This window comes from Merops nubicus, unplaced genomic scaffold (genome assembly GCF_000691845.1).
Source record: "Merops nubicus isolate BGI_N331 unplaced genomic scaffold, ASM69184v1 scaffold19929, whole genome shotgun sequence".
Classification (NCBI taxonomy): domain Eukaryota; kingdom Metazoa; phylum Chordata; class Aves; order Coraciiformes; family Meropidae; genus Merops; species Merops nubicus.
Genome location: NW_008629187.1, coordinates 1 through 11091, shown reverse-complemented (window position 1 = coordinate 11091; position 11091 = coordinate 1). Strand labels below are relative to the sequence as shown.

Genomic DNA, 11091 nt, shown 5'->3' with positions numbered 1-11091 from the left:
TGGGGACTGTACCTTCTGTGGGCTGTGTTTACTCCACAGAGACTGCTCTTTCCAGCACTTTGCTGAATCACTGGGCTTTCATTTAACTCTGCAATGTCTGTCATCTACTTTGATGGCACAAGACTGTAGCTTATTTGTGCTTACACTGTTCAATTGCTTTGAAGGTTCTTTTACAAGGCTGTAGAAGTGTAGAATTAGACTGCTGGGATGGAGATGATGGAATGCCTATCATTTATCATGGACACACTCTTACTACTAAGATCTCTTTTAAGGTATGTTGGTAATTGCACACAGAAACAAGAAATTAGAAGAAAATCAGTAACTTTAATGAAGGAAAAAATGTGCCTGTTAGAAAAGCACAAATCCTAGTGGGCTAATTTGTACTAGAATATGAACTATGGATATGTCAGACATGAAATCCTCAGTTGTAAACATTATCATTTTCAAATCAGATTTCGTAGCATATGTGCTGCGTTTTCTGTCTTTTTACTGTCAACACAACTAACAAAGGTAGCTCTTTACCAGTTCTGTCGTAACAACTTGCTAGTTTGGTCTGTAGGAGCTTGTTTCAAAAGCAAATTGTGGATTCTTTCTTGGTGGAGGGGAGAACAGATGCCTTCTTTTCTACCCTTTCAACTAACAGTAAATGAACCGAATGCTGCAGAACAGTCCCGTGTTCTCTCAGTGACCTTCCTTTCTCACAGGAGGTGGTTGAAGCTATCGACCGCAATGCGTTTATCACCTCCGACATGCCCGTCATCATATCCATCGAAAACCACTGCTCCCTGCCTCAGCAGCGCAAGATGGCTGACATCTTCAAGGTGAGCCATACGTTGTGATAAGCTGCTCTAAGCACGTGCCTTGGGGTTTGCCATAATATATCACGCTCTCTATATTTCAGAATGTATTTGGAGATAAGCTGGTAACAAAGTTTTTATTTGAGAGTGACTTTTCTGATGATCCCATGCTTCCTTCACCTGGCCAACTGAAAAGAAAAATCCTGCTTAAAAACAAGAAGCTGAAAGCCCATCAAACACCAGTAGATATACTGAAACAAAAGGTAAAGTCCTTCCTTAACAGCAAGCAGTGAGACCTAACTTTTGTTAGATATAATTCATTTGTGTTTGAATTTTTTGCCATTCCAATATGTACGGCAGAATAATCTAATGCGTATTCATACTTGGAAGACTCACAGTGGATTGCAACACTTTTAGTTAAGCAGACGAGACATAGAGTAATGTATAGATACAGAGTTACAAAATTTGAGTGTGTTTTAGTTTAAGACTTCATAATATTATGATTAGCACCACATGGCCGATGCGATAACATAAATAAAGTTTCACTCTGAGGCTGTAATGCTTGCTATTCATGTTTGTTGAGAAATAGTGATACACATTGAGTATGTGTGTATATATACAGTACATAGTGATTTTTAGTAGAATTCTGCTTTGTTTCTTTTTCCTTATTCAAGCCAAGCAAATACTCTCTTCCTTACTCTCTTTCCGGGGGTACTCTGCTGTTCAAGTAGTGCTTATACCTGTACGAGAATGTTTTTGGTTTCTAAAAATTAGGGCTGCATCTCTGGTAGTCTATGGTTAGTGAGCAATTAGATTCAATCCTTGAAAACTAATTGCTTTTAACCAAAATGTTAACACAATTGAAATAGAATTGAATTCTTGTACCAAAATAAGTCAAATAAGATCATACCAGTGTGTAGATATTCTCCATCTTTTAAAAATGTTTTAAATTGTTTCCAAAACAGCCTCAGTCTGGAAAAGGGCAGTCTTTCTCTGGATAATGTTCGTAGTGGACATTTCCTCATAATTAGTTTGGTTTCATATCTGATGGGGTGTTTTTCTATCAATAATCAAGTTTTCTTTATATTCAAGCCCTTAAAATGGTATGTTTGTTTGAGCTTAACAATCTTATTTATTTTTTATTAAATATGTTCAGTACTTTCATATAACTAAAATAAGATGCAAACAGTGATGGACACTCTTTTGCTTTTTAAAAATAATTGCCAATAATGTAATAAGTGGTTCTGTTGCTGTAGGCTCACCAGCTGGCGCATATGCAGGCACAGGCTAGCAATGGTGCTAGCAACCCCACACCCACCAATGAAGAGGAAGAAGATGAAGAGGATGAATATGACTATGACTATGAATCTCTCTCTGATGGTAACAATATTTATTTGTTTATTTACTTGTTTCTTACAGTGCTACTGTTAGAACTGTAGCCATAAGGCGTATAAATACTCAAGGTCAGGGGTGATGTAGGTAAGTTGATCTTACCCTGTCAGAAAGAGACGTACTAAATGTCCTTGCTGGCACTTTAGTGTAGTAGTCTTTAAAACTATGAAAATAATCTGACTGTGTAGAGGACTTCAGTGTGATTTTTAACTCCAGCAATGCTGTTTTAACTGTACAATGTATGCTAAATTGTAGTATTTATAAATGATAGTTTACAGGATTTATATTATGCAAAAATGATTGTGTTCATAGTGTACTGTGTCTTCATTCACCTGTATTATCACTCCTTTCATAAGGAGTTTAGACCCCTGAAAGCTCAAGTTGCACAACAGGCTTAGCCCTTTCATCTGCATGACTGCCATTAACTTGACCTGAGATGCAGATTCTCCAAAGTCCTCCTTGATGACTGTCTAATCCCAGAGACCCATCAAATACCTATTTTAGTTACACTTTCAGCATCAGCTGTTCACTTCATACAGGAAGGTAAGGCCACTGAGTCCCTGGCTTGTTCAGCTAAGATGGTTTTGTTAAAGCTTTAGCTGCTCATTGCAAAACTGGCAAGGCATGCCTTACTGACTTACCTGTGCAGTTCATTTGCTATTACACTTCAGCTATCCTTTAGGAATGGGCAGTTTAGCATAAATCCATCTTTGGGAGCAGTTTATAGATTGGAAGTAATGATTAACATGTCAGGGGTGATAAAAAATACTGCTGTTGTTCCATCACTTCCTTAGCTCTCCAGTTTAGTCAGTCATTTTTGATTCAGCTACAGATGAAAGACAGAATGTGCCACACTGAGGTGGCTGAGCTGAAGTCATGCATCTTTTTTTGCTTCTCTTGCTGTGGAGCTGGTAGATCCTCATGGAGCAAACAGCTGGAGTCAAAAACATTTGATCCTCTCAAGTTTTATCAAAGGACATTTGTCAAAACCCAATGCATGGATTGAACAAGCTGGATGCATCTCAGTGGGTTGCTTGGTATTTTTAATGAGTAATTTTCAGAGACTATATCAAAGTAGGTCGCAGCGTATTTACCCAGTGAGAGCAGTGATGGTCCAAGTGATATCAAGCTCTTCGAGCACTTGAGTAAATGCTGCACCATTGTTAAACTACATAAATGGGTCACCAAACTGACAAATGGGACAAAAAAAGTTACAGGTGTGCTTCAGTGTAGATAAACTTTATGTATCATGTAATACATTTAAGGGGAAAAAATGCTGCTAATGTGATTCTAAGCTCAGCAGTGGGAGTATTAATTTGGGACATCATGGAATTATTGAGTTCTCTGGTGTGCAGTGAATGCCAAAAGATGGAGACCATCGGGAACAGCAGTGAAAGCAAAACATCTTTTTGCTTCAGTATAGACTTTAATAAGCCACAGCATGAATTCTGTGTCCAGTGCTTGCCCCCATATCTCAAGAAGAATACGAGAGCTAAGGAAGTCAGAGAAAAGGGCAAACAGAAAAGTCAGATGAGTGTGGTGGTGGCCTTGCGCAAGTCTGCAAAGGCTGGAATTCAGTAGCTGGTAGAGAAGAGGATTGAAGGATGAATTTAGGCAGGTTTACTAAATCATGGAGTGGTGGATAAGGGGAGTACAGAACCATTACTCATTAGATCTAGGAGGTGCTCAGTAAAACAAGTGGAAGATCAGTCTAGAACAGGTAAAATAAGGTATTTCTCTGCTGCCATGGGAAACTGCAGAGGGAAACGGTATCAGCAGGTTGAAAAAAAAGGATTGGACAAATTCATGGATAGGTTTGTATGCAGATATTATAGATGAAAATGTACAGTCCAATGTCCGTACTATTCAGCAATTTTGGATGTTGGAGTGGTACTAGGGAAGTGGACCATGACTCGTGGCTGGATGCTCTCTTTAAACAGCATCTCCCATTGCCACAGTCAGAGAATGTGGAGCTCGATGGAGCATCGATCTGATGCCGTTGGGCATGTTCTCCCAGGTAAACAGTCAAGTGCTTCACTCACTGAACCTTTAACTCTAACAGGTACTTGCTTAAGTTCTAGGTGCTGCATTCAGAGAAGATGTAAGGCTTAAGCATGTCCTGAAATACAGGACTTCTTTCCAGTTGGTCTCTTAGCTACTTGCTTCTGTGTTTAATGATTTTAAAAATGGTCACAAAATTAATGAAGCAGCTCAGAACCTGACACTGCTTGTGGGATAGCACTATTATTTACAGTAACATGAAAATATACAGGTTTGATGCCAGTGCAGCCTTCAGTGTTTTGACAGAAAATTGGCCTCACTGGCTATTTAAGAACACACCTCGTGTGGGACAGTGTTGAGATAGTGTAGAAGTAAAGTGCTGTGAAAAACTTAGATCCTTGTTAACAGATTTGCCAGGAAAATATTGCAAGCTAACTGCAGTTAGTAACATTTGAGCAGTGTTAAGAGGTTTGACAAATCTGAAGCTAGAAGGAAACATTCACATTTTCCAATACACGAAGGGATCTGTGGCATGATTTACTGCTCTATTACAATGATTATTCTTTAGGTTCTTTAATTACTTTAATATTTTGGCAAAACTAATCTAAATAATGATCTGTAAACTTTCTAAATATTTTTGGGGTTTATTTTCCTTACTGATACAGCAGGTTTGTGTACAGCTAATAGTTTTACAACTTACACTTGATTTTCATTTCTCTGGCTGTAAATCTTAATTTCCTTTACTCTTATTCCCTCTCTGACTCCGTTTCCCTGTAGCTGATGTCCTTAATGCTTCTCCTGCTCCTAACAGCCAGGAAGGTAAAGGCCATTTGGTTGAGCATTTTAACTGCATGAAATCAGCACTGTATCTCCAGCCTGTTAAATGTGACAGTGTGAATATATGGTTCCCACTTTGTATTAAAAGTGCAATCAGATATTTTTATATGGCATTGTTAACTGGCCAGGAACTGTTAGAAGGCTGCATGTTTGGCACTGGTTATGCATAAAAAGAACATGGTCAAAGCATCAGGAATATCAAGAATGAAATAAAACCATTCCTTTTGTGACAGTTACTATATTTTGGTCCAGAAAGTCCAAGTTACTAGGTGTATTATTCTTTGATAAATACGTTACTTTTGAAAAGGAATTTCTGTAGAGGTGAAAAATACTTGTTCATGATGAATCTAAGGAGAGGAAAGTCAAAACTTGCTGTACAAAGACATGTACATGTCTGTTGTGGTTAATTGTGTTTGGACTTGAGCGAATCTTAGTTGTTCAGGAATGTCAGTTGTTTTCATATGGCAAGCTTCTTTCATTAGAGGATTTTACTTAAAGTGTATTCTGAGCACAAAAGGATGGGCTTTAAAAGAAGTGCAACGTATTAACTAAAGCTGAGCATAAATTTTTAAAGTAGTAAGTTACTACTAAAAGAGAATGCTTTGACCAGTAAATGCATTATTTTGGCATCTGGTTATTCAGATAAGATTCACAGCTTTGTCCACAAATATTGTTACTTCCAATTAAATTTCCAGTTGAAATTGCTTGGCTTCATGTTTATTAAAATACCATTAATTTTTAGATAACATTCTTGAAGACCGACCTGAGAATAAATTATCAAGTGACAAACTGCAGTTTGAATATAATGAAGAGACTGCCAAACGAATAAAGAAGGCTGATTGTGCTACTTACAGTAATAAAGGAAAGGTAGTTCTGCTTTTTCCTCCTTACGTTTCAGCCACACTTTGATAGAAAATCACCTCAAGGATTTGATCAGTTTAGGTAACTGAGACATCACATTGCAAATGCACTTTAATGAAGACAAATAATAGAAAGCATGGAAACACACTGGAGAAAACAGCTTAAATAGAACAAGCACTCAACATACTGTTCAAGAAAAGTCCTCAGAGTTTATTGTATATAAAGGCTGTTTGGCTGAAAATTTTAACTGTCATTGCTTTCAAAGACTTAATTGAAGCTAGATCCAGAAGTTTGATTAAATATCTAATTTACATTACCATGGATGAAACTGAAGATTTAATCTGAATCTTCAGCATCTTTGTGTATCTAAATAACTTTAAAATACTGCACTATAAGATAGCCATATTGCCTTTTATTAAATCACATCAACTGACAACTGCACTAGTGCATTGCTGTTTAGTAAATTGTAGTTTCTCCTGAACATGGATGTTTTTTGTCTAAACGTAGAACTGACTCAGACTGAGGCCTTTGCACACTACTGTAGTATTAGTAACAGGTACTGATGCATAAACCTGCACATGGAGATGTGTTAGATGAAGTCAGCAAATCATATAGGAAGAATGAGATAAAGGATTTTATGGACGTAAATGAAATATGAAAGATTACTTTCACATTCAGTAATTTTATTTTTATATGTTCTTGGAATTGTTGCTTAGGTTTATGACATGGAGCTGGGTGAAGAATTCTATCTTCCACAAAATAAGAAGGAAAGCAGACAGATAGCCCCAGAGCTATCAGATCTTGTCATTTACTGTCAAGCTGTAAAGTTCCCTGGTAAGTACACTGCCCTGTTTAATTGCTTTAAGCTTTCTAGTTCTTGGTGACATTATGTTTATGTTTTGAATTAGTTAGTACAAGCATTTTCAAACTGAAGTAGTCGAGGAGCTTTTTTTTCTTGATGATTTGGTAGTCTACATAATAATAGCTCCTGGCTGAGAAGTAGTATTCATAAATTATGTGAAGACATGTTGTTTGTCATATTAAACTGTTTACAAAAGTGAAATTTGCCAGTCTTCACAACTTAGAAAACTGCTTCATTGCCATATGACAGTCGACAGAAAGCTTTATCTTAAGAGCTCCAAGTTTCCATGTAAGGACATACTGAATTAGGAAGGAAAATATTCCTAAAACCTTGCAGGAAGAGCTTGTCACATTTCTTTAAGTGACTTCAGTTTAGTGTGTTTCACCTTTGCCTACAGTTGCATCTCCTGTTCTTCCCAAAATGGATAGGAAAGGAGCCATTTGGAGAGGATAAAGCAGCTGTTTCTTGGGGTGCATGAGGACAGCTGATTGCACACTTATACACACTCTTTATGGAAGGGGTTAAGGAAATAGGAGGGTCTTCTTTTTTACAGTAGGAAGAATAATGTTTGCAGAGGAAAAGGAGAGGATTTAACTGAAGAGGAGATCACTGATAGTTGTTCAGTACTGAAGCGTGAGGTTGGGTATGTTTTGGCTTGTACCGTGTACATAAATACTTTTAAATTGAGAATTTATTGTTTGTTGATGTGTTTAATGGTTTGAATGAAAAACTTACTTTTTAATGGAATGGTTCTCTCTGGAAAAGTTAGCAAATCTGCTAACCCATGATCTTACACAAATAGAACTATAATCAGATTAGAGAATCTAACCAAACATAAAATAGTGTCAAATAGGCAAGATAAACATGCTGGAAAATGGAGAGACATTCTTTTATAATCTTCTATAATTTTAAGAATTGTAGGTGTCGCTTGTAAAAATAACTTTTAAAAATTCAAATCTGATGTGCTTTTAAATGAAATCTGCAATGAGATATCTTTCAAGTAAAATATTTTCTTTTAAAGAATTATATTCAATAGTAAACGGTGATAGTTTAAGTTGTTCCAAGCATTTTGACACACCAAGAAGTCCTGATGTTCTAGGAAAACAGGAGGATGCTGCCTTCTCTGCAAGGCATGTAGACTTGCATGGCCACCATGCTACTGATTAGATTCCTCTGCTCAGCTGGAGGGCACAGACATAGTGCACTGCCATACCCCAATATTGTCCATTAATAATGAGAACAGGGTTGGTAGATCCATGACTATGTACCTGTATTGACCAGGTTCCTAACCACCTCAGAAAATGCAAGAGTTTTAAAAATAGGGAGGGCAGAATTATTGTCAGTGGCTGATCAATGCTGTAAATACTTTTTATCCTGTCTTCATATATTTCGATTCTGTGTATACAGTTGCCTGGGTCCCTGAATGTTAATCACTGATTTGTGACTATAAAAAAGGACAAGGACCATTATGTTCACTTATCTTAGCCTACTGAGTAACACAGACTTCCCTAAGTACTCCCTGGTCAAAACAGTATTTATCATGTGGAGAAAATAACATTTATTGTTTATAAAATCTCTGGTAACAAGGAACCCATCACAGTTCTTACTGTTTCAGTGGGTTTGACCCTTACAGTCGTTGCTTAACTTCAGTTTCAGTCTGTTGGATATCATCAGACCATTATCAAAGAGGCAGAAGATCTGTTGTTTTGGGTCACCCAAGCATACCTGAGCACAGTACCCCTATAACCCACTGGCACATGGCTCATTGCCTTAGTGCTGAGGATCCTTACACAATGAGTAGCGAAAGCTGAGTACAGAAAAACAGGAACTACACAATCAAATGCAGAGAGCAGGGAGTCACCTGAGCTAACCAGCATGAAATTCAGTCTCCATCTCCATTGTATCAGGCTTTCTGCCCCTATGGAATCACTTTTCAAGAACTTAAGAGGACATAAAAAGGGCAACCGACGTACAAAAGTACTGTAAATTCTTTTTCAAGGTCTGCAAACCCTGAAATAGGCTAACTGGCTGTTGGTCTGAAACAGGCGGTGAGAAGGTGACAGTTACAGTTCAGCCTGTTACTTTAGCGTGGTTGAATAAGAAGGGTGGGGAAGTTTGCCATTCTCTGGACTGAGATCCTAAAAGCAGTAAAGCAGTGTTTATATCTAACATGAAAGAATGGCACCAAATTCTGTAGCTTGAAGGACATGGCACAGGGCTTGCAGGGAAATAGAGAACATTTACATTGTGGTAGTGTGATAGGATCTATGTGCAGTATGGTAGGATCGCAGCTGGTCCTGCTTTGACCAGAGTGTTGGACCAGGTAATTTCCAATCCTTGACAACCTCCAGTGGTTTATGAATTTATGATTCTTTGAAGTCAAGTTTAATTTGGAGATAAAAATGGAGCTTGCATCTGGGAATAGGTGCGTCACATGCAAAGCATGGCCATGGGAAAGACTGAAAGAAAGCTTCCAGTTGTAGCTTACCCTATGGCCATCACATTGGGTGCAGTTAACCCTGGTGTTTTGCATTGCAGGTTCTGACTGATGAGGTTAGTCTGTTTCCTCAGTGACTGTCTCCACAACAGTATTTTGAAACCTGGATCTTGCCAAATCCATTTGATCCATTGAAAACTGGGATTAAATAGGGCTGGAAGTACACAGCGCACAACTCCTCATTCTTCTAGTCGGTTCATATTCCTTGATCTCAGTTTCTACCATCTTTAGTGTTTTATGTGTGTGCTTTGGCCCAAAGAGACAGTACATCTCCAACACTGAAAACATCTGTGTGTATCCTAAGTTTTACTAATCCAAGCAGTTCCATTGAAACTATCCCCATAATTTTACTAAGTATTTGTAGACATACTGTAACCATAAAGATTGAGAGCTGAAAATTTACAGCTGTGGACAGACTTCAGTAGAAGTGAGTCCAGTGTATCTTCTTTGTAATTTACATTTGTAGTTGAAATATTAGTATTAAATCCAGAACTGTCTTTAGACAAGTGTGAATTGATGTGAATTCATGAGGGTTGTTTTACAAGTCACAGTCAGGCAAATAACAGTGTATTGGCTTTGTTATATTTTATATCACAAGAACATCTTTGGTCTCGGAGAGCACCCCCACCCCACTGCTTTGAGTGTCAGAATAACTGTTGTGCATTTTGTTATGCTCTAATTCTCATCTGCCCTGTGCTCTCTCCAAGCCAACAGAATGAAACTGACCTTACAGGGGATTAAGGCTGTTTACTTCACTGGGATTTAGGTCATGACTTTAATGATTATTTGGCTAGAATGCATATGTTTGAATAATAGTTGGACTTGAGCTTTCCAGTTCCACTTTTAGTACATATTGGTCATTAGATGCTTAACAGATTTTGCACACCTACCATATTTCCCATCATTGAACTACAAATTCTAAACAGAAGAGAACTCTAAAAATGTCTTGAGGTTAAACTGTTTAATCAACAGCATTTGGGCTTTTTCCTTTACATTAGATCTTTAAATCATATCCTTGCATTTATTTAGCTATTTAGGTATCTTATCCTAGATGAATTCCATGATACTCACTACCGTACAGATTTATTGCTTCTGTAGAAAGGAATTATTATTTTTTTTTAATTATTCTAAGGATGAATACATTGGCCTGTTACTGCAGATATTTTTTTAGTATTAATTAGGATCATTTGGTAATTTGAGACAGAGCCACTACCTTCCTCGATCCAAAATATAAAATTGAGAGAGGTTATATCACAGAGAGATAACTGTATATTTGATTGCTTCATATAAGTTTTTATATACATTATACATATGTATAAACATACATAGCATGTACATATGTAAAGGCATGTCTGTTAGTAAGGATATTACAATTATATCAGGGAGAAAAATGCAATGCTTGCCTTCAGTACTATATAATGGGAGTATTCATCCCTTCAAAAATAATGTAAAATATGATGGAAAATGTCATGCCCTCTTGGTCATGTTTTTTGGCTCATTTATTTTACATTTATGGGAACAGGCTTGTCAACTTTAAACCCATCTGGCTCTAGCAGAGGAAAAGAAAGAAAAAGCAGGAAGTCCATTTTTGGCAACAATCCTGGCAGACTGAGCCCTGGGGAATCAGCTTCTCTTGCCAAAGCATCTGGAAAAGGTAAAGTTAGCATCTTCTTTCACCAGTCACGTGGAATGACTCTGTAATCCAACACATGCACCAAACCAAGTTTTTAAGGATCAAATACTTTACAACGTGTAAGATGTTGAACTTTGGAATGGTTTTTTGTTAGCACAGCAGCTATTACAGTAACACTATTATAACTGAAATCATAGAATCATAGGGGTTG

General features: G+C 37.4%; 1 protein-coding gene across 1 annotated transcript in view; it reads left to right on the top strand.

The window, feature by feature from the left end:
- The window catches only part of PLCE1 (phospholipase C, epsilon 1), a gene marked incomplete at both ends in the record, with an annotated part of 46477 nt that extends 35576 nt beyond the window's left edge, over positions 1-10901 (top strand). Inside the window, 8 exons of the mRNA XM_008946925.1 lie at positions 165-272; positions 705-821; positions 902-1060; positions 2054-2177; positions 4968-5009; positions 5770-5894; positions 6605-6722; positions 10770-10901. Of these exons, the coding sequence (XP_008945173.1) occupies positions 165-272; positions 705-821; positions 902-1060; positions 2054-2177; positions 4968-5009; positions 5770-5894; positions 6605-6722; positions 10770-10901 (925 nt within the window). The remainder of the gene's footprint in view (positions 1-164; positions 273-704; positions 822-901; positions 1061-2053; positions 2178-4967; positions 5010-5769; positions 5895-6604; positions 6723-10769) is intronic.
- Positions 10902-11091: the final 190 nt, after the last annotated feature.